The sequence below is a fragment of the Clinocottus analis genome, unplaced genomic scaffold (genome assembly GCF_023055335.1).
Source record: "Clinocottus analis isolate CAN_PGR_092001 unplaced genomic scaffold, fCliAna1.0.p SCAF_7, whole genome shotgun sequence".
In the NCBI taxonomy this organism is placed as follows: Eukaryota; Metazoa; Chordata; class Actinopteri; order Perciformes; family Cottidae; genus Clinocottus; species Clinocottus analis.
In genome coordinates, this window is record NW_027176229.1 from 11,363,913 (window position 1) to 11,387,004 (window position 23,092).

General features: G+C 39.5%; 3 protein-coding genes across 3 annotated transcripts; 1 reads left to right on the forward strand and 2 right to left on the reverse strand.

Annotated features, from left to right (window-relative positions):
- Positions 1 to 1,006: 1,006 nt before the first annotated feature.
- On the forward strand, positions 1,007 to 6,208 carry LOC137805185 (4-hydroxyphenylpyruvate dioxygenase-like). Its single transcript, XM_068604989.1, has 14 exons — positions 1,007 to 1,018; positions 2,386 to 2,412; positions 2,571 to 2,633; positions 2,835 to 2,939; positions 3,214 to 3,256; positions 3,828 to 3,910; positions 4,047 to 4,136; positions 4,275 to 4,378; positions 4,470 to 4,547; positions 5,140 to 5,302; positions 5,401 to 5,472; positions 5,556 to 5,678; positions 5,828 to 5,944; positions 6,086 to 6,208. The coding sequence occupies exons 1-14, from the start codon at positions 1,007 to 1,009 to the stop codon at positions 6,206 to 6,208; spliced, it is 1,203 nt and encodes a 400-aa protein (XP_068461090.1).
- Positions 6,209 to 6,398: 190 nt separating this feature from the next.
- Positions 6,399 to 15,470, reverse strand: LOC137805186 (histone-lysine N-methyltransferase SETD1B-like). The gene is made up of 17 exons (XM_068604990.1): positions 15,333 to 15,470; positions 15,104 to 15,208; positions 14,734 to 15,004; positions 14,529 to 14,641; positions 13,367 to 14,398; positions 12,520 to 13,242; positions 12,299 to 12,415; positions 12,125 to 12,203; positions 11,843 to 12,033; positions 11,447 to 11,579; positions 10,945 to 11,340; positions 9,237 to 10,271; positions 8,691 to 8,857; positions 8,483 to 8,608; positions 7,828 to 7,947; positions 7,250 to 7,387; positions 6,399 to 7,153 (listed from the first exon to the last, which is right to left on the reverse strand). Exons 1-17 carry the CDS (start codon positions 15,468 to 15,470, stop codon positions 6,980 to 6,982), a joined length of 5,058 nt encoding a protein of 1,685 aa, XP_068461091.1. The 3' UTR covers positions 6,399 to 6,979.
- A 1,860-nt stretch (positions 15,471 to 17,330) lies between these two features.
- LOC137804905 (calcium release-activated calcium channel protein 1-like) lies at positions 17,331 to 21,260 on the reverse strand. Its single transcript, XM_068604372.1, has 2 exons — positions 20,956 to 21,260; positions 17,331 to 19,932 (listed from the first exon to the last, which is right to left on the reverse strand). The coding sequence occupies exons 1-2, from the start codon at positions 21,067 to 21,069 to the stop codon at positions 19,390 to 19,392; spliced, it is 657 nt and encodes a 218-aa protein (XP_068460473.1). The 5' UTR covers positions 21,070 to 21,260; the 3' UTR covers positions 17,331 to 19,389.
- Positions 21,261 to 23,092: the final 1,832 nt, after the last annotated feature.

Sequence of the window (23,092 nt, forward strand, 5' to 3'; positions counted from 1 at the left end):
AATGGTGGTCATGGTCCGAGTCAGGACTCTTCCTCGTCTGGATGCCAGAGAAGCAGCTGCGGAAGTCTTCTGTATCTTGTTTGGACCTCGGCTCTCTTGCTGCTCTTTGCGATGTTGCATCTTACACTCCAAGTCTTTCAGAGACTGGTCAGTGTAGGCTTGCATTTCTTTACGCACCTGAGAAACTTTCCCTTCAAACTCATCCTTTAAGGCCTTTTCACTTGCCTCAAGCTTTTTTTCAAAAACTGCACACAGCTCCTCTTCCTTTAGATGCATCCCATCTTTGCTCTCATCAGTCAGCATCTCTCCTGGTTTCTTCTCCTCGCTGCTGACATCCTTGCCCTCAGGTCCTCCGTTCACCGGTGCGATCTCCGTTTCTCTGACTCTTTGCACTAGCTCAAATATGTTGCTCTTTGGGGCCTTCACTTGTGATCTGATCTGGTTACGTACCTGTTGGAAAACAGACTGCACCTTTGCTTGTGTCTCCTTTTCTGCAGGATCGCTGTCTTCCAAACATTCATCTTCCAGACTGACATATGACATCTGCCCTTCTATTGTAGCGAGGTCATCCTGCTGTTGCTCCTGTTCTTCACCATTTAATAGTATTTGTGGATTCATTTTTATTTCTTGTCTTGACAGCTGTTCTGTTCCCTTCGACTGAGCTGACAACAATGTGAGACGTGCTGGTGTGAGTAGGACCTGATTCCCAGAGTTGTTTGTCCTTAGAGAGATTGAATACCAGGGGATTTAGGCTTACAGTCTAGTAGTACCTCATACATAATGTAGGATTATGTATGAGGTAACTTTTTTTTTTTTATCGCAATAAGATGAGACTATTAAAAGCCTAGAAGAACAACTTCTGCTCCTGAAAAGCAGTACTTAAATGTAAATACAACTCTCTCAGTGACACCACATATCATAGTATCAATTTAAATAGCAGCTCTTATTATGAAATCCAGCATGTTGTGTTCCTCTCGCTGCATGTGTGTAGTTGCATCCCATGACAATGAACCACCTGGTAACAGCAAGAAAAACAATGATCTTCAGGGAAAGTCGCAGTGGGAGCAATGAGGGGTGGGCTCAAAATTCTCATTAGTGAGCTGTTACTGTAATTTGGAGCTGTAACGCACAACTAACACGTATGTATTACTCCAGATAAGCTAATCAACATGTGCTGAATGGAGGACCTGACTAAATATGCATTAAGAACAGGTGTTGAGAAACATTTTCCAGCTTTAATGGTCCTTGGAGCTGCAGTTCTGCATTTCAGAGCAGCGCAATATAATTAGTATGCCCTCCACACTGAGGACTACCATATTACACATTTAAAGAAGGCTTATATTCAGTATCTAGTTGTGGTTTTATCATAGAAATGTACATTATACATGCAACTCAAGTTACTGGCAGGCTGTAATACTGCAGCTACAAGTTGTAGTCGGGCATTTATTTGATGCACAACTAACTGTACTGTACAAAAATATGGTCTTTTAAAAAACATCATATTATCTTCACATTATTGTTTGTACTCATATGTCCTACTAAATCATAATAGTCTAATTCCATACATTCTGCAGATACTGCACTGTTTTTTGCAACAATGTGCACGTCAGCTGCACTTTAGGAACAGCTGAAACACATGAAATCAACCTGTAATGTCCCAAAAACAGAGTTCAATCATGACCAATGGATTTTAATATCAATAGCTTTGCTTAACTTTCTGTAACTCCTGAACTGAAATAATCACAATGAATGGAATGATACATAAGGATCGATGAGAAGGGGCTTTTTCAAGCATTCACTCGGCTCAACCACAGCGGGCCAATGAGAGTCCTGCATGAGTGAACCTCCTCTCACCACTAAACACTAACATATGGCTGCCTTCTGGGGGGGGGGGGGGTATTGTAATTCTAAATCTCTGTAAAAAAAAAAAAGTTGTTTTGTATTTAGGATGGACTATGAAGGGAAGATATTAACTATAAAAAAACAACAAGTGACAGAGAATTAAATGATAATGAGGTCTAATCAGACCTATATGTCAACATATGTTCCCAAGTAGTCATTGTATTGCAGCAAAAGTTCCTGAAGTACTCTATCCCTCCTCCTGCTCCCTTTACTCACACATCTCCTCCTCACCGGTGGGTGTAGATCAAAAAACCTCCTACTCAGCTTTTAAATTCATAAATTCTTTGCTGATTTTATCCTGACAGTCACCAGGAGCAAGATGGTGAGTTACATTCGACTGTTGAATACTTTTCAGATTACTTTTTGTATGGTTATTAACTTATATAAAGAGACCATGTATTTGCACGGTCATAACATCTCATAACATCCCCTTGGCTGTTGTCTTTCTTTGTGATATAATGATGTGTTTTTTTCTGATTATAGACAACATACACAGATAAAGGCGAAAAGGTAGGCTGATAAAAAAATTGTTTGTGTTCATTTAGCTGTAGATTGTCTTTCCCTTTCAATATGCGCTTTTTACTTTACAACCTTCTATTTGACCTTCTCAAAGACCTCACGGGACATTCACCATATGACCAAAGCTCAATATTCGTTCTTGTCTTTAGCACGAGCAGGGCAGGTTCCTCTGCTTTGATCACATAACATTCTGGGTTGGAAATGCAAAACAGGTAAGTTAACTCATTGTACATTTTTTTAGACGCATTAAATCTATTTTCTGACCAACTGCATGTGTAAACTCACTGGCCACTGGAAGATGCCGCTATAACAAAGTTTAAGGCCAATCTGTTGAAATCATGCTCAATTTCAGTTAACTGCAACAATCAATAAGATACATTCCTATGATTTTCTGTTTTATAAAAATCCAACAGGCTGCGTCATATTACTGCAACAAGCTGGGATTTGAGCCTCTGGCTTACCAGGGTCTGGAGACAGACAGCCGTGATGTGGTGTCCCATGCAGTCAAACAAGGGAAGGTAAAGACTTAATAATGCCAAAGTACAGCACACACATGACAATGACAAAGACAAACAGGCTTCTGTGTAGGTACTTCACTTTTAGTGAGTATATGTAATATAAATGTGTTTAATTACACACCTCATCTCTAAATGTTATACTTTACTTGAGTAATGCGGATTGCAACACTGTAGCTCTCAATAAATAGCTTTGTCAGACTTTTATGATGAATTGGTAAAGAGTAAATCAAATAAAGGAAAAGGAGGGTTATTGATTTGTCTTTGTACTTTACAGATCATTTATGTGTTCTCATCTGCCCTCAATCCTGGAAACAAAGGTGCGTAGCCTGTCAGACATGAAGTAGTCATTTGTTTGTAAAAATGTCACATTTCACTATTAACGATACATATTTAATAAATAGAAAAAGTAACATGTTTAAGTTTAAAATGGATCTTTTTATTAACAATGTATCTGGCTTTCAGAAGGAAAATATGTTTTAAGTTACAATTCAAAGAATATTAAACAATTTGTTTGACAGAGCAAAAAGAAGAGTTGCCACAATACAGAAGACTCATATTTTGAGAAACCAAACTCTGGATTTTATATTGAATTGTACTTACTATGAAATGGCTTCATCATTTGTTTATCCATTCAGAAAAATGTTTTTGTCTCAAATTATTGTTAAAGGCCATTAGAACAAGAAAGAATTAAGCAAAGCATTTCATGATATATCTTGACTTGCTTTTGTCAAATTAACTCTAAACAATCCCTCTCAGTGTGTTCAGAAATATGTTGTTAACCAGTCATCCCAGTAGATTTGGCAGACAACATTTCAATCATAATTTTAGCCACATGAAGAGATGAAAATGCAAAGTAATATGAATACATTTGTCCTCATCTTTTCTCAGAGATGGGTGATCATTTAGTCAAACATGGAGATGGAGTGAAGGATGTAGCTTTTACAGTGCAGGACTGTGACTTCCTTGTGCAGGTAACACTGCAGGTTTTCATTTTAGTGCATTCTGAGCTATTTAAAAAAAACATTATACTTTTGATGTTACAATTAATTGCTGTGAATTAATGCTATTAAAGTCATATTTTCACTTACAAAATATTCCTGTTCACAGAAAGCTAGAGAGCGAGGGGCAGTCATTTTAAAGGAGCCCTGCACCCTGGAGGACAAGTGTGGTAAAGTCAGGCTGGCCGTGCTTCAAACGGTAAGTCTCGAAGCAGGAATGCTACGAATTTATGTTGAACATTTAGTCATTATTTTTAATTTAGTTCATTATGTAATACATTGAAATGTAGAAAGAAAGAAAAAGCCAGAATTGTAGACTTGCTTATGTTTCCTTCAGTATGGTGACACCACACACACGTTTGTGGAGAGGGCCGGATACACTGGGTTGTTTCTGCCAGGCTTCCAGTGCCCTCTCTTCAAGGACCCTTTACTAGACACACTGTGAGTGTACATACACATCTTTATTAGTATGCTTATAAGATGGTTAACACAGAATTACAGCTTATGTTTGTGTGCTTTTACTTTCATGCAGACCAAGTGGAAAACTGAACTTCATTGATCACGTTGTGGGAAACCAACCATATGATGAGATGGTTCCAGTGGTGGATTGGTAAAGGACGATCAACTATTTGCTTTAGAGAGTTTAGAAGCATGCAGTGTGTCACATGTGATAATATTGTACTTCAGAGGGGTGGGTGAGAAGAGGAGTCAAAGGGTGTCTGGTTCTTACATAACTCTGCGTGGCTCGTTTCGGGGATCAGCATGACTTTGCATTTCTTAAGTGGGTCTCCAGTAGTTTTCCACATCTGGATCTTGTTTTTAACCCTCCTCAGATCAAAGTTGGGAAAGGCAGTTCTCAAAATGAGCAAGCTCATTGGTTGATCCTGGAAAGAGCGGTGTGACTTACACTGGAGATTTTCAGATGGGAGGAGCTTCATTGAACTGGCTCTTAACCAATAAAAACACATGATTTATGTTTAGCTGGCTGCAATTCTCCAATTTTGATCATGATATGATAATAGCATCAGTGCTGGGCATGTAAACAATTCAAATACAACTTGTGTTGGCTATGCACCAGTAAAAAACACCAAACATTTGAAATGATATAACACAAGGTACATTAACACTCAAGTGTGTTGGACCTCATATGGTGGATATGAGGTGTGAACTGCGGCCCTTGATCTCTGGTTTGTGATCAACAGGTATCAAAGAAACCTTCTCTTTCACCGCTTCTGGTCCGTGGATGACAAGCAGCTTCAGACAGAGTTTAGTGCCCTGAGCTCTGTTGTTGTGGCAAACTACGAGGAGACTGTGAAGATGCCCATCAACGAGCCTGCCATGGGGAAGAGAAAGTCTCAAATCCAGGCATTGTTCTTTTCCCTTTCATATGTGGACTCGAAACAATTTACTTGCACAATAATGATTAAATAACACGTATCCTTTCCCTACATTTTCACTCACAGGAATATGTGGAGTACTATGGAGGTCCAGGAGTGCAACATATAGCCATGAACACATCAGATATAATCACTGCAGTAAGTCTAGAAGACACTTTGGCTTTGAGGATGTATTCCAAAACACAGCGTCAATAAATCTGTAATGAATCCCTTAATTGTAGATTCGTAACCTAAAAAAGCGTGGGATGGAGTTCATGTGTGTGCCAGACACCTACTACCACATACTCAGGGAAAACTTGAAAGACTCAAAGGTCAAAATCTCAGAGGACCTCAATGTTCTGCAGGTTTGTCTCCTTTGTGATATAATCTAGCGTCTGGAAACATAATTTGCATCAGCTGCTGTTTTGAGCCAACAAAATGCATTAAAAAAAAAACAGTGGAGAAATGAAATTACAGCTGACATGTTGTATATTGTGACCTTACTCATGTCCAGGAATTGAAGATCTTGGTGGACTACGACGACAATGGTTATTTACTTCAGATCTTCACTAAGCCAGTTCAGGATCGCCCCACTGTGTTCTTGGAAGTCATTCAGAGACATAACCACCAGGTGAGGGCGCCACTGGATAGATAACTTTTACAAGGGATTGGAAATATACAGCTCATTATTCTATTTCTCAATAAAACAACATCAGGGCTTGACACACACTTTGATGGCAAAACGCAACTCAAACACATGATTTATCCACAGGGCTTTGGTGCAGGAAACTTCAAAGCTCTGTTTGAGGCCATCGAAGCGGAACAGCATGCTCGAGGAAATCTGACGATCCTGACACCAAATGGAGTTTCAAAGAACATCCCTGTGAAAGTCTGAACTATCAATTCACTATGAAAATACACGTAACTTGTAGTATTTAACTAATGATGTGCCACATCGATGCTCTGATATTGTGAGGTACACAATAATAATGTGCAACAGGTGTTGTTTTTTTGTAACTTGCATGTTTTATTACAATGTATCATTTATTTTATCTGTCAAAAAGTACATCATTGCAATGTTTCATAGTTGTTTGTATCAGATAGCAGGAAGAGTTAATCACAACTTAATCATAATGCAACACTTTCTTTTTATAAAATGTTAGCAAAAAGAACAATATTATTGATACAAGCTTGACTCAAGCAAAACATAATTTTAGCTCTCATAAACGAAAACACGTAACGATACACTTTTGTTATCATCCGGACAAGAAGGTCAACAGACCTTCTGCTGCTTTTTCATCAACTTTTTGTCTGATGTTCGGAGCTCCATTTGGGAAGAGACAACAATTACAATGTGTGACGTGGTGTTTATAAACTGTAATTTAAATACAAAAGTTGTGTTTTGTACTGTTTTACTAGAAAATGTAGGATTTTGTTTTAACAGTGGTTACCAGTACTTGAGGATGGCACACTATAATTTCATGTCAGACCTCCATTGATAATGCATTACTCTTCCGCACTGCTTTTATGAGCTCCTGGCCAGCCTCCAGAATGTACAGTTTTGAATAAAATGGCTTTTTTGACACATCTTTTGTGTCTTTGTTTATAATGTACTGTACCTTAGGTAACTTTGGATCGCTTCATAATCAGATCACTTCCTTAGAGATTAGTTCAAGGAGCCCCGGCAGCTATCTGCTCCACACAAACAAGGAATCTTTGTTTCCTCAATGGGAAACTTATAGTCATATGTGATCTCTTCATCGATGTGTATCAGCTGTCGGGAGTATATCACTATCTTCTTCTGAGACTCCACAGTGATGATCTTTGCATAACAGTTGGGCTGCAAGACAAAAAGTGTATTTTGCATTAACGCTCATATAAGACAAATTATTTATAATCACTTTTATCTCCAACCACGGCACTACCACTAACTCACGTTGCAGCTGTGGTTGATAAACCTGGCTAAGTTCCCAAATTTAGTAGCATCAATGATGGTGTCCTGATCAACCCGGAACAAATAGCTGCTTCCAATGCCCTCCTCCTCGTATCTCTGCTCCCTCATGTCAGCGATGTCCTGGGAAAAAATAAAACAGATGTGCCAATTCATGCGATTGTTGTTTATCACTTTCACCCTCTTCACCCTCTTGGAAAGTACCCAGAATAACCAGTGGGTCCCAGAGGTCCACTAAGCCAAGTCAGGGGAAAAGCAGATCGCTTTAAAGCTTGTCACTGGGATTTGTTACTAGGGCTGGATATTGCCACGGATTTCAATATATTGTGTTACTAAATGTACAGGCTCACACACACACTTTTTTTGGCCCCTCTACTTAATTTATTAGACTGAGGTTCGCAAGTCAGTTTAAAGCTTCACCTATTTTATGAAACAATATTGGATCACTGAAATGACAATCAATTTCAAAAGTACATTTCTTAAACCCAACCCAATGTTGTTACCAAGGGTGGTGCATTATGAATTCATTTCCAAACCTTGTAATTAGTTTAAGTTTGTCTTACCTGTCGGATGATTTGGCCCACATACTCAATCACCATCTCATCCGCTGCTATTGGCTCCATTGCAAACAGGCCCCACTCATGAATATGACTCTGGCTGAAACGAATCCTCTTCTTTCGGAACTGACATTTATCGTGACAAAATAAGGCAAGTGTCATTTGTTAAAACAGGCTTCAACGTCACCAAATGCTGATATGACAGTGTAATCCTTTTAAGGAAATCAATAAATTAGTCTTCCACCTCAGCTGCACAATCCTGACCAGAACAAACTCTATTTGTATTTGACAGAACCTCAGTGTTGTGAGCAAAACAAACAGATCCCATTCACCATTTGAATAGTTATACTGTGTGTGTGTGTGTGTGTATATATATATATATATATATATATATATATATATATATATATATATATATATATATATATATATATATATATATATATATATATATATATATGAGATATTACTACATTTATATTCAACAGATGTGGACTTTCACACTGATAAAAGATTGTTTCATTGTTTTTTGTTCTATTCAGATAAAAAATAGTGAGCGCCGTAAACCACAGTTTAGGAATGCTAGCAGTTGACAATCATTTTTTCGGGTTGTTGACAGGTTTATTTCTAGTTGAGGATTGTTATCTAATAGTTGACTTGCCTTCAGCTGGTTGAACTTGACCAGGTCACTATCACAGCTGAACGAGGACAGCAGGCGACGCTGTTCAGACCTGAAGTCAGATCCAGCGCGCACTGAGATCGATTGCCGGGCTGGGATGCACGTTCCCTGGAGAAAGATATTGGTGGTATTAAGCACTGAATGGAATAAACTAGGCAAAGAGATCCTCACAGTTTCCCCTTATTAATACCTGAGTACTTGTTGATGGAAGCTCAGAGGCGAGCTTTGTGTTGTTTAGGTATTTCATTTTATCTTTCTTGCTAATTTTGTAGAATCCTTCACTGCGAGCAGAGCCGGTCCGGTGTTTTGGCTGCCAGGATTTCTGTTCCCCACTCTTCTCTGTCAGGACTTTTGTCAGTAAGCAGCAGTTAAGGATGTAAAGCACAGATTATTTACAATACTGTGTGTCAAACACATAAGGTTACTGGTTTATCTGAATTATTCATGTGTAAATTGATGTTTCAATGCCAACCCTTCCAAGGAATATGTAACAGCTGTACACTTGATACTTAACTACAACAGTAGATTAGATCTCCCTGCAATGTACAGTATTTAATTGTTATGGTTTTATTTTTTTCTTTAAAATTAGGATTTAAAAAGACATGATAAATTAGGGATTCAATTTGTGAATGGCACAATGATCAAATCTATTAACACATCAGTTACTGACTGCAATTTCTGTAAACTCACTTTGATCTCATTACATTTCAACACAAATCTCTGTTAAAAAGGATATGAGGGTGAGATATCCACAGGGTGTCACTGATCCACCCGAAGCCATTATTCTGCACTTGCAGCCTCTTATACGCACACTGCAGCAGTCTTTCATCTTCTTCATCCAGGCCCTCCTTCCAAACACTATGAAGTATCCTCCTCTCCTCACACAGTGAACGCCACTTGTGAAGATGACTGTGCGAGGGAAGAGAACCATTGATTCTTTTCAGTGATCTCTGCCGATGATGGATTCTCCACCTACTCTTTAGCCTCCTCCACTGTTGTCTCCTGAACGAGGGTCTCGCTGTCTCTCTACAGTTCCCTTCATCCAGAAGCCCAGGCATGTTCTCCAGTCCCTGCAGGGGCTTCTTTTTCACACCTGAATTGATCCCCATGCCCTTTTCATCAGCAGAGTCAGATGACAACTCTGAGAGGCTGCGTGGAGAAGACACTGGGATGGGAGAGCATCCCAGAGAATCATGTAAGGGGGGCTGAAAGCGCGTTACAATGTGTGTTTTCCTTCTGTGGATTATGACTCTTTGGGGTAGGGTGATGTCTCTTCCAGGAGTATTTGGGGCTGTAATATACGGATTGCTAGAAAGATATGGCACAGGGGGTGGGCAACAAAGAGTTGGGCACATCACTGATGTACCTGATGACATGGTTATTTCTCTGCCAGGTGTTGCTGGAGCTCTACCAGAGCTATACTGTGTCCATCCACATCCATCCTCTCTACCAGGGGTTTTGGGCATATCCTGGTATGATGGGTATGAGGCCCGGGGAGCTAGATTGAGCTCGGTGCCTGTTGGAGAGACGGAGTAGACTTCATCCGCTGAGTCCTCACTTTCCAGTTCAGTCACTATCCCTTTGCCTGGTGTTTGTGGTCGTTCCACCTCCTCCTCAGCGGGGGATGTGGGTTTGCTTCTTATCAGAAGGTCAGGGTCACTGTCCAGAAAGCAGCCAGTGGGAGTAAGAGGCCTCAGGTTTTCTATGTTTCCAAAAGACTCCCCCGTCCAGTCAGGGCTTTCCATCTCTACATCAAGGTGTAGCTCTGCTACTAAATAAGAACAAGATATTACAAAATCATACTTTCACTACCATTTTTTTCTCTATACTTTTGTTCCATTGTTCACACAATACAGTGAAACTGTGTACTATTGGTAAACATGACAACTGTGTGCATTGAAGATACCTATTACCTATGTCAAACAATATCTGTTAAACCTTGATTTTGTCCCGCTTTAGAAGCCAGAAAATTGTGATCTACTTGAAACAGTAACATATTACAAAAAACATCAATTACAAATGGGATAAACTTTACATAAATAGCTGATTAGAGATGACAACCATTACATTGGGATTATGTTCGTAAAACGTGTTAAGAATTTGTTGTTGCACACGCATTATAACATTTAACATACTGTATTAAGTATATCTTATTGATTACCAAATTATTTGTAAAACTTAAAGTAATAATTTGTAAAACATTTCTAAACATAATATAGAAAGCTGAACTAAAAATCAATTATTAACCATTGACAATGTATTGTCTATCCATCTATCTATCTGTCTATCTCAATAATGTTTATGCTTTACAAGGTATTTATTAACCATTTGACAAAGTGTTGTTATCAGCAGTTGCAACTGTATAATGGACATCAAAATAATGTTAATGTAATTAACAAACACTTAACAAAGTATATAAAATTGTTAAAACAACTATACAGCACCTGGACGTCCTCTAGGTGATGGGGACCAAAGATGGTTCTGGGGGTCGCTAGTTGGGAGCTTGATCATGACATCCAAGTCACAGATGTCTTGTTGACAGGATGTGTACTGGTTCTCCTCTGTTTCATCCTTATGAAATGGATCGGACCATCCCTGAAGGCCAAGCTCCAGCTGAGCACCAGGGGTTAGCGGGGCCGAAGGGCTGACCAGGGGCTCGAGTTCCATCGACTCTTCATCTGACGATAAGACAATACATACACCGGACCGGTCACCGTCATCCTCCATTTCTTCATCTTCCAGACTGAGGTCAGAGTAGGACGCGTCCTCAAAGCTCTCTGAGAACGAGTCAGAAGAGTCGGAGTCTGACGAGTACTCACTTTCCTCTGTGGAGCTGTTCACTGAAAAAGTATTTTTAATTGAAAAAAAGCAACAAAAATATTTACTCATCAGTATGTGAATATTCAAAAGTGTTCAATGTTCAAACTGTATGACCTTTTAACGTACCGCTACCTAAGTACTGCACTTCATCAATTGTTTGGAAGATGAGAGCATCGCTATCCTCTGTGTGCTTTTGGGCCAACTCCTTTTCTTCCTCAGGTTGATTACTGTCATCATCACCATCATCATCTCCGTCACACTAATGAGAGCAAAAGTTATATTATAGAATCTTAAAAAGGTCATACTTTAAGCACATAGACTATAGTTTAATATATTGATATTTTGTATGAGGAAAGTAAACCATTTTGAACTTTTTGTAACTGATTAGAGACGTGATTTAATTCATGACGTGATTGAAGTCATTTGATAGCTGATTTTCGGAATAAGAACTGAAAACAAATTTCTGGCTCTGAACTACAGACTTTTTTTTGTAATTACTTTTTGTTCAAAATCCCTATTCACCAGATTTTGAGGATCCTCATCGACTGGCACAATAGCCTCCACTTTGTCTGATGTTATTTCATCGTCTTGAAGTGTGTTATCTTCATCTTTCCCTTCATCATCATTATCACTGTCAAGCCCATGTGGTCTTGCATGTCTGCGCTTGGCTCTCTCAGGTTCAGGTCTCACTCTGTCATCCCCCTGTTTCACATCTTCATGGAAAAGAGAGCAACACAGTTGAACAAGCTAGATTATAGAATAGACAAATTAGTCATGAGGGTTAATTGCATTAAAAGCACTGACCTGAGCTTTCATGAGTCGAACACGACCCATTTTCTATCTCGTCTGATCCAGCAGTATCATCGTCTCTTTTCCTTTTCACCTGCATAGCATGGTATTTTCCATTACATTAATTCATGCATCACTGGGAGGATGAATTGTGACGTGTTTCATATGACAGTAAACAAAATAGTTTACCTTGAAGGAAGGCAGTGGAGGTTTTTTGCCCTTGCCAATGATGTGACTGGGGGGATTTATTAGTTTGTTCCTCTTGTCAACATTTGCTGCTCCACTTTTCAAAGGACATACTTGTGTCTTGGAATTACACAACAATAACAATGAACCTAATGGCCTCACAAGGTCACAGACATTTTCTTCCTTATTTCATGATCCACTTAATTAGATATTACAGAACTTACCTTTGTTTTCTTTTCGTCCCACCAGTCCTCAAATGTCTTGAAAGCGGTCCCTTCAATCATTCTACGTGTCAGGTCCTTCTTAATGATTGACTTCAGTTCATCCATGATGACTTCTAAAACTTTATCTACCGTGACTTTGTGAGGGTTTTCCCGAACAAGCGGGTATTCTGGTGGTGGCACAAAGGGGTTAAACCTGAGAAAAGGTGGAGCAAACCAGCGTGGTCCAGGGAAGGGTGCACTGCCATGCACTGGCTTTCCCTTATCCAAAGAGACTGCAGGATGCATGGGTAAGGGGTAGGTGTGCACAGAGGGTGGAACAGAGGGCAGCACCATCAAACCTGGAGGGGGTCGAAGAAAAGTTGGTGCACAAGGAATAGATGGTGGAGCTGGAAAAGGTGGAGGAGGAATTGAGATGCCAGTGTAATAGTCTGGAGGTGGGATCCAACCTGGAGGTGGGACGGGGATGGTGCCATTTGGCAGGCGAGGTGGGCCAGGTGGAATAGATGGGGGAAAAGGAGGAATAGGGAAAGGGAAAGGGGTGGATGGTAGATGGAAGCACCCAGATGTGATGGCAGGAGGAGCTCTGGAGGTACAGAGTTGAGTAGTGCTATTAAGAGAAATTGACAGTGGCTGAGGAAGAGAGGAGATCTGTGTTGCAGGTGTCAACACTCTGGAAGGTCTGTTATTTGAGTGCTCCTTATTCTCATTTGCTGCATGACGGTCCTGAGAATGTCACAAACAAATTTAGGTGACAAATTTGTGGCACAACATAAATACTTTTATTCCAATATAATAACTATTACTTTTATTTTTATAATTTGCTTATGTGAAGATCTGGAGGAGTTACCTCTCGACATGAGAATGACTGGAACTGTTCTTCCTCTTTTTCGTTGTTTGCGTGGACCTTCCTTTCAAAATGTGGGAGCTCAGATGAAGACTCTGAGTTTCTTGTTAAAAACATAACAGCTTGAGTAGTTTCATCCTCTTCATTTTCAATGAGCGATGTTGGAGTGACATCCAACAGTTTACTGTAGGGTCGCTGGTGGATAGTTGTAAAGTCACAAGAAGTCAGAGTGCGAACAGGTGAGTCATCCGAGAAAGGGGAGGTATTGGCAGAGCAAGGTGAAGTCGGACTATCCTGAGACTCAGCCTCATAAGTCTTTCTATCAAAGTATGAAGGGTCAGAAATATGGCTGTTTATTAGCAAACTTTCAATGCGTGAGTCCAAACTCTCTACCTCTGGCTGGGGTCTACTAGAGGAACAGTTACCAGCAGATGGAGATAAGTCTGTTATGGATGCATGCTCATCAGGTTTGGAGGATTCTGCGGTCTGCAGGTCGACTGTGAAGTCAATGCTCACAAGGCTAAAAGAATTGCAGTTTTGATGTAAAGCTTGAGAGGTAGTGCTGACCACATCTCTGGGCTCCTGACAGTGGGAGGAAAGGTCAAAGGAAGCTTCTGCATTACTGTGAGAAGAAGATTGTGCATTGCGACCCCACAGAGCAAGTTGCCGGCTGCTAGTTTGGATTTGAGAAGAAACAGGGTGTGGGGCCTGTGGTTGGCAATCTGAGTTGAAATCTGAGACTTCACTGGATCCCCTGTGGTACCTCGCAGGTTTACGATGGCAGAGCTCACGTCTTAAAGGTTTGTGAACACTGTAGGTGGAGGGCTCCCCTTGCAGGACCGGAGTTGCCTGAAGACTGGAGTAGCAAGAGTCCTGTGAGAGAGGAGTATGGGGGGTTCCCTGAGAACGTGGTGTAAGCCCAAAGCTGCACGGTGTGTCCTGCCAAATACTGGAATAGGCTGTGTCCAGAGAGAAGGGTGTGGCGATGCTGGTGGGGCTGCAGATACTCCCTCGTCGCTGTGTGGCTATGCTGCCCTGTGAGAGAGGAAACAATATAACCTCTGATAAAATATTGTCCCGAAAATGCATATTAATGGAACTGCTGTTTTTTTAGACATTGAAGATACAATTACGTCATAATTATAAGCAGCTTTCAAATGTTTACCAGCAAATTGTCGATTAAGCTTTGAACAGCTCGCTCATTGCCGCCCACTTGCAGTGTCCATGGAGTATAAAGGCCAGGCAAAATGAGCTGAAGGTACCGCGCTCTGTTTTCTCCTGAGGAAGGTTTCATGTTACTATTAGTCAACAAATTCAGTAAAAAAAATAATTTACTTTCAACAAAGTGTTCGGTCTTCCTAATTAATTACCTTTAGGATCAATTTCCACATGAATAATATTTCCCATCACTGACGTCTCATGGAGGTGATGAACAGCGTCTTTTGCAGCCCGCACTGTGTCGAAGACGACCTTTGCGATCCCTAAATGCTTCTTGTTCTTAGGATTGTAAAATATCTCCACGTCTTCAATGTTCCCATATTTATTGCACATAGTAGTCAAGAATGTCTCCCTCACGTTGTCATTCAACCTGGAAAATGTCACTTCTTTGGGAGGAACAGGGCCAACATACCATTCATCAAGCTGAGAGGACATAGGTAAACAACATGTATTACTATTATTATCATTATTATTATGTATATGTAATGCTGTATTGACTAATATGATGTCTATAAAGATTACCTTAAATTTAGAAATCAAAAGCTCAGTCTTGCTGCATTTGCTCCACAGGCGGCAGACCCGGGGATCTCTGACGGTCTCCACAGGAAACAGACCTAAGTCCTCCACCTGTTGGAGTAAACAACACCCGCCATGATAATAATGGAAAGGCGCAATATTAAAGCGGGAATGTGCGCTGATAAGCAATTTTCTGCGAAAGACAGACAATACACAGATAATGCAAAGTGCTCACCTGTATGTTGAACTGTTGTCCATCATAACGGTACACTTTGTACAGTCCTTTTGTCAATGCGGGGTCAATAATCAACTTGCAACTTCTCCAGTGCTTGGGCGGGGTCTCTCTCTCAGTAGTCTGTTGTTCGCTTTCCATTACATTCGTCAAAACCTGGACATACAACACATTGAGGTGTCATTGCGAGGGCGATGAATATAGCTGTTCGCTAGCTTACTTTTCGTCCGCCACTGGAGGGTAACACGCCCCAACAGGTGATGGAGAGGATCACCTGTAACGTTATCCTTCTCTCAAAGATAACCGGTTGTGACATGGAACACGTCAAAATCCTCAAAGTTAAGTCGAAGAAAACAATTGTATCTTGCGTACCTGTACAAAAGTTGTATCCTTTGGTGGAGCAACATTGTGGAAAAGCTGCTGTGATTTTCGGTGTTTGCACAGTCGCACAGGTTGGACATCGGATCCATCCGCTCGGAGACAGAGACGGATATAGATCCTTCGGTGAGGCGGAAGAATACAAACCTTTTAAGGAAGATGGATTAAGAGGCGACAGGTGTGTTTCCATGCACCTTCATGAGCTTATAATACAATCATTTGTTGACGAGGCATGAAGAAAAAGTTAAAGTTGTATGCATGAACCTGAATAATTATCATAATGACATGTTTAAGCCACGACTACAGACAATGACTCTGTTATTACATCGAATGGCAACAGGTACAAGTACAACCTAAATTAATGTATTGAACATGGTCCCTTATGACAACAATAAAACAAAATAGAATAAAAAAGATGATTTGAAAATATGTTAGTATTTTAATACAAATGAAAAAGTTTTCTAGAATATATGTATATATAGCATATTAGGAAAATGTAATATGAGTATGTGGCATATTTGTTTATAATATAACATATGTCACATACTCAAATTTGAATATACAGATATTAATTGGACATTTTTAAGTTATATGTGAGGCTGTTTAAATATGTTAGATATTCAGACGGAGGGAGAAGCAGTGCATAAACAGAAGGCTGGACTTTTTATTTGTGTTCAAGGTGTGAATGTTCCAGAAAGCATTTCCAAACTGTTTCATTTTCTCTGCCTCTATACTGATGCACATATTACTTTGTCAGACTTGTATCTACTAGCTAATGTTGCACTCATATTTCTGTTTATCTCTGCCAGGACCAACAGTCACACTGCGAGCATCCCTCTCCATCTGTCTTTTCACAAAACATGACCCAGAAACGATGAGGAGAGAAAACACCAGCCAGCAAGAGGAATTCAAGTTGTTATTGTAAGAGACAAGGGTTGTGGGAAAACCTTCTGACGCTCAGTGTACACTAAAGAAGTCTTTCCATAGGTAAGTAACACAAAATTATTGGCTCAGTTCTACTTAGCTATTGCATCTAAAGTATTTTCTGTATTTGTAATCACAAAGTATCTTGGCAGAATTAATTCTAAACAGAATTATGTTTTTATAATGGGGGACTAAATAAATCAATACAATATAGGAACATACATATGAGGTCTCGAGGTCAACAGTTTTGGCTCCATTTCTATGACACTGCAGTAAAAGACTGATTCCTGATTGGTATTTTTTTTTACCTCAACTTGTAGCAGGTAGCCCAAGTCCTCAGACCTGAGAAATACAATCACGTGTTCTTTTTTTTCTTTCCTTTCATTCAATAGTCAAAAATTAAAAAAATGTTGTTCTATTGAAGTTTTGATAATTTATTTATTCATTCTGAAATGTTATTATAGTGGAGGGCTTTGGCAGCCATAGTTCTGACGGTGTTGGACATGTTGTCAATAACAGGTCAAGATGACCTGCGGCCTTTCTCTACTCCTTCAGGAGCCTCTGCGCTTCCTCGCCTCAAGTTTCCATGGATCATGGTTGTGAGCATGTACACATTAGTTTCTGTTTGTTTTTCCTGGCATTTTTTATACGTATACAGGTTTTTTTTTAAATAAAGATAAAAATCTTGAATTATCTCAGAAGCGTTTTATTCTCAAACCGGTAACAACCAAATTGCGTCTCTTTATCTGATACAGTACAGTCTTGTTACAGTAAAAACACACACAATACTTAGAATACAGTATTTCCAAAGATATTTTTTTTTTCTCAAAAAAAGCAGTCTATGTACAGTAACAGTTTGCAATGATCTCTTTCGAAAGAAGGCAATTCCTATCAGAAGTGTCCAAGAGTGTGTGTAGTTTACGTGAAGGAACCAATCTTCATTTCATTCCTTGTGAAAAGTCTTTAAGAAACACACCATCAACAGTGCTTTGCAGAAGTGTAACAATCATTATATATACAGTCCGTAAGGGACAAACCCCTTACGGCTACTTATTTTGGAGCTTCTAATGACTGAGTATGTGTAGGACCTGGGTAATAAAGACATAATAGTGACCACAGTATTACCTTGATATAATTACAGTATGTTTCAACTATGGGATATGATATAATCAGAACATGTTGTCATGAGCCCATCACATGAGAGAATAACTGATAAAAAGAAATTTGCTCTAAATGTGTGCATGATTTTTCACTTGAGCTTGAACAGCTTTTGTCCTCACAGTTAACATGATAAAGAAAAGTATAGTAAATGGTCAAACCCAAGTAAAACTATTCAACAATCTGCCACAGGATAAAAAGAACACATCCTATATTTCACACATAGACAATTTGTAATCCAACAACGTGCTAACACGCTCAAGCTAGTAAACTATGAAAAGTACAAAACATACAAAACCAGCATTTCCAATATGTGCATGCTTTGTGATAATACATTCAACAAAAAGCCAGTGACAATTTTACGTTTACAAAAGCAATGTGAAAAAGAGAACATTTCTCTTAGTTTCTTTTCTTTATGAGCAGAGATTGATGTTACAAAAGTTCACAGACTTTGTCATCAGGCTCAAAACGCTGCCCAAAACTCATTTTGGTTGTCACTGAGCCCTTGGTATAGAAATATTTGCACCGCAATAAGACACTTTGCTTAAAAGCATTCCCTTATTTAATTTTAAGAAGTGTTATTTTGCCTCAGATTGCACAAAAATACTGTTGGATTGAAACATTTCATTTGTTTTTTGGAAGCCCTAAACAATACTTTGCTCAAATCTTAATTTGAGCAAAACAAGAAAGGCAAAATAAAAAAGTTCCTACAAGCAACTGTTCAGTCCAGTGAGTATGAGCGTGTGTATAAAACAAACCAGCAATAGCACGGAGACCAGAATAATGCTTTGTTCTTGTTCCTTAATTTTGGTTTTAGTTGATTCAGCCAGCCATGCCAATATAACTGACACCTGTCATAAGGTGTTCATATTCAAGGTGTGAATTTTCAGCTGTGTCTGTGGGTTTGACAGCTCGAATAGGGCAGCAAACTACTCATGAATGCATTTGTCCACCTGAATATAAAACAGGCTTCTGTGCAAACTTCATTTACATGAATATTGAAAATAAATTCTTCCCTTGTTGAGTCATATTCAAACAAGAAAGTGCATCTTTACTTTGGCTATCGTAATTGTTTTCATCTGATGTGGATTCTACCCAGATTCTCCTAAGTGTTGGTGATACAAAGTAGTGTTGTTTGTTTGTAATATAACTACACAACAACCCAACTTTCATTAGATCACTGTCGTATTTAACTTAAGAAAAACTGAACAAATGGGAGTAACTAATTCCTATAATTATACACTAGAGTCCTTAAATCCTTTTAAATGGCTTTAGCCCTAAAATATCTAATGTAACAAGATGTCATCATAATTGTCATCATACAAGCCACTGAAATGTGAGGGCTTAAGAACAAAAGATGTAGCCTCATTTAAAAAAAAAACAACTAGTTCTCCGATGTATGAGTACCAAAAAGGTTTGTGAAAATACATTATCATAAAGCTGACTGTTTTGAACCCAACAAAGCTCAACAGATCACACTTGTACTTCCTCCCTCCGAAAAACATGGGAGCAGAGGTTATAAACATGAAGAATAAACTTGTATAAGAGATTTTACAACATTGTTTAATGTTCGCTGCAGTTGTGTGCTTGCTGGCTATAATCAATGGAAATGGATGGGGGCCTTGAGGTCGTCATTCTCACCCCTATGATCCAGCTGGTTCTGGAGCTGGATGACCTGTTCCAGCTCTTTGATCTGCCGGTCTGTTTTGTGACTGACGAGTGTGCGGTAAAAGTGGATGGCGAACATGATAAAAACGATTCCAAATGGCACCATGATGCAGGTGGAAGCGATGGCTGCGGCCTGACCAGAACTTATGGTGCCGTTGAGTTCTTTGCTTTTGAGGGGTAAGAATTTCACCCAGCACAAGAGCATCACCTCTGTCAGGAAGAGGAGGGTGCCGATGACTGTGGAGAAAGCCCAGGCCAATTCTATGTGGTGGTGCATGCGCTCGTGGGGAGACTCGTGGACGGAGTTCAGGTTGTGAACATTGCTGACAGCCTCAAGATTAGGAAGGATGCATGTGCTAATCATGAGGGCGAAGAGGTGCACTGCAACCAGAACTGTGGTGCAGGCACTGAAGGCAATCAGCAGCCCTGGAGGGTATGTATGATCCGGCTCCAGCTGTACCTCCACCATGGCAACCTGGGAATATCATAGAAGAAAAATGTCTCTTTCCTACTTGATCTTCAACATATGACTGTAACTGCATCAGTTAGTGGCACAATAAACATGGTTGTGATATTTATATCACTGTATATATGTATACATAAGAAAGCTAATAAAGACCACTGATTGATTTATATGTGAAAGGACTATGTAATCCAATCAAATAGAACAATAAAAGTCTCAGATGTGGCAGTTTCTTCTACATTTTACCAAATAGCAGCTTGTGGTCAAAAGTTCAAACTAAGGTGTTGTCATAAAGCTATTTGAGGGCCCCTGGATTGTAATAAGAGCAGGGCTGCTGCATTATTGTAAATGCACCGCTTACAGATGCATATCAAGCATGATCAGCATACAAGCCAAAAGAGAAGTGGTGTTGATCTAAAGAGTTCCCTCTAGAGAGAGACGTGTGAAGCAGTGTATATATATCTATACAGTCATGTCGTTTAATTATGTTGTTTGACACTACATTTCAGAAAATAATATGGCTTTTTGTAAACTTTTTGTTTTTGAGTATATGAAATTGGTGTTGATTTGCACGTTGAATAAAACAAAACAATATCAAAGATATAAATCAAAAAGTGTTGCTGTGCGGTCTACTTGTTAAGGCGAAAGATTATCATAAACATGAGGCTGAGTAGCCCTCTGAACTTTAAACAGCGACTTCATCCGTTACCATTGCACAGGTGCACCGTGAGGAAACAGCTCGTACAATCTTACGCATGACAAAACGTACGAGAACAGTTTGGACCAGAGTGACCGTCGTCTTTTTTTCGTCGGCAAACTTTTTTTTAATTACGCTATGCTTTAAATCAGACGGTAATTAATACTAAATATTAACGCCAAGTAGCAGTTATAAGGCCTGCCCTTGAAAACAATTATCTGCGTCACATACACATATGTGCAGTTCATGCCGATGGCCTAAACTGAGTTTGCATTCATGCAGTAAAAAAAAAAGGCGACTGAGTCACAGGAACCCAGAGAAGTCAACGCTGAACTTACCATCGCGAATCCGGACAACAGAGCAGAAGTGCGACTGGTGGCTTTTAGCTTGGCACGACTCAAGTACAGTTTCCTCCATGACAGAGCCTGCAGGGAGTGCTCGTTCAAACTCATTCCGAAAGCTCTGTCTCAGTTACTTTAATAAATATGAAGTTATGAACCGGACGGATTTACAGGCTCTACCTACTCGATGGAGTTGACCGATAAAAGGCACACGCGGGGAATTTGGTACAACATCCAATAAAACCAGTAACGTTGGATGCAGAAGGCTATCAAACTATGTCAAAAACTTTTCAACAGCTGACCGACTCCGTCAGTCTATCAGGAAACACAAGATACCCACAATCCAATGCTCCCCACGAGCGCTGCGGCTGCAGTCCGCCTCCTTGTGCCAGTTATTCGTCATGATGGGTTGTCTTTATTTACGAATATGTAGCTTATCTCCTGTAAAATGCACCCAAATGATGCCATTCACTAAAGTGCAAATATGAGTGGCTTGTCGTTGGTGCACACACACATCTGTTAGTGTTGTTCTCTGAAGTGCTCCCTGGTCGTAATGCTGCAGTGTGAAATAAACATGGGGAGATTGGTTTTTAATATTTTAATGAAGTAAATAGTTGGATCTGGAAGTTTTCACAGGCTGTGACTGCTTTGGTCCAAATAATATTCACGGACTATTAAAGCACTGGTTCTCAAATGGGGGTACCTGAAGGCACTCCGTGAAAGTCCGTGAGATTTTTTTGCATCCATTAAAAAACACGTAGAAGTTCAATCAAATGTCAGTGGTCAGTGTAAGTTAAAAAAAAAATATTGTATAAATGATATATTAAATTAGAAACTGATGACACAGCGCTGTATTACATATGTGTTTTTTTCCAACTAAAAATGCTTTGCGCTGGTTAGGGGGTACATCCCTAAAAAAGGTTGAGAACCACTGTATTAAAGTGTGCAAAGTCCAGTTATGTCCCGGGTTTATGTCGGTAAATCCTGTTTGCAAAGTTAGTAATTCACACTGGCACATGGATTGGTTGTGTTCCAGTGTAATCCTTATTTTAGCAAATTGAAATCTGATCTTACATATATCAAGTTCTAGATTCACAAGAGACACTCATGTATATTTCCCTGCAAAGTGTAAAATTTTAATTTGAAGTGTTCTGAAATTAGGTGTGGTCGTAGCCCGAAACATGTCATGATAAATGAGGCCCTGCGGAAAAACACACACTGTGAAATAAACATGCATATCTAATAATGCAAAAAATATTAGCATAAGGCCGAAAATCAGTTTTCATTGAAGGCATATTAAATCCAGAAATACACCCTTTAACTGTATGTTTAATAAGAGCTTTAATAGCCTTTTTTTGTCATGGTTGTAATACAGCTGAATTATTTTAAAAAAATATTAACGTCTGCCAAAAACGTATTCTTCAGACTACCAATCGATGATGCCAGAGTAAGACATATTAAAAGCTCAAGAATTGTGGTTTTACATGCTTTCTTATTACATCATCATCATTATATTATAAATAAAGCATTTATCAACATCAGGTCAACTGCGTGGCTGTTGTAAAATGTTAATACATTGATAGTCCCCCAATTTTAAGGGGAAAAAAATGTATTGGGCAATGGGCATTCGTCCTTAACATCTAACAGCAAATCTCGCAGAATCAATGAAGAGATTTGTATCTAATAGACATCCGAGACTCTTGAAATATTCAATGGCCGGAATTGAACCTGTACCAGAACTGACTGACTCACTTCCCAGTACAACAGGAGAAGCTAAGACGGACGTATGTAGGAGTGAACAATCTTGTGTTTCCTGCTGATCTTCACTTCCTGTTGCATCGATGCTGCTCTCAAGTCGCGCATTAATAATTGTTGCAACGTATGCCAAGGTTTTTTCGACGCTACGTTTAGTATAGTCACCTTACTTAACTATTACATACCCTGTTTCATTTTCAAAACACTTTTATAGTCACTATTATCTACCGTATCGTTCGACTGTTTATTTTTTGTTAACCTAAATGCTGTATCTATGGTGCGTAACGTGAGCAGGAAGTTAGTGTTTCCCAGGTTTCCCATGGTCTCTGAACACAGCACAATTTGCGACCAGCTGCCTCTGTGTTGGTGCGATGTGAAG

What these genes read in the sequence shown, in the direction of transcription:
- LOC137805185 (XM_068604989.1), top strand. An exon ending in ACACAGATAAAGGCGAAAAG is followed by an intron (nt 2,413 to 2,570) that starts GTAGGCTGATAA and finishes TCTTGTCTTTAG; the next exon opens with CACGAGCAGGGCAGGTTCCT. An exon ending in ATGGTTCCAGTGGTGGATTG is followed by an intron (nt 4,548 to 5,139) that starts GTAAAGGACGAT and finishes TGTGATCAACAG; the next exon opens with GTATCAAAGAAACCTTCTCT.
- LOC137805186 (XM_068604990.1), bottom strand. Translation starts at nt 15,470, where the DNA reads ATGGAAAGCGAACAACAGACTACTGAGAGAGAGACCCCGCCCAAGCAC. An exon ending in TTTTGATTTCTAAATTTAAG is followed by an intron (nt 15,005 to 15,103) that starts GTAATCTTTATA and finishes ATGTCCTCTCAG; the next exon opens with CTTGATGAATGGTATGTTGG. An exon ending in CTCCACTGCCTTCCTTCAAG is followed by an intron (nt 12,204 to 12,298) that starts GTAAACTATTTT and finishes CATGCTATGCAG; the next exon opens with GTGAAAAGGAAAAGAGACGA.
- LOC137804905 (XM_068604372.1), bottom strand. Translation starts at nt 21,069, where the DNA reads ATGAGTTTGAACGAGCACTCCCTGCAGGCTCTGTCATGGAGGAAACTG. An exon ending in TGTTGTCCGGATTCGCGATG is followed by an intron (nt 19,933 to 20,955) that starts GTAAGTTCAGCG and finishes TGATATTCCCAG; the next exon opens with GTTGCCATGGTGGAGGTACA.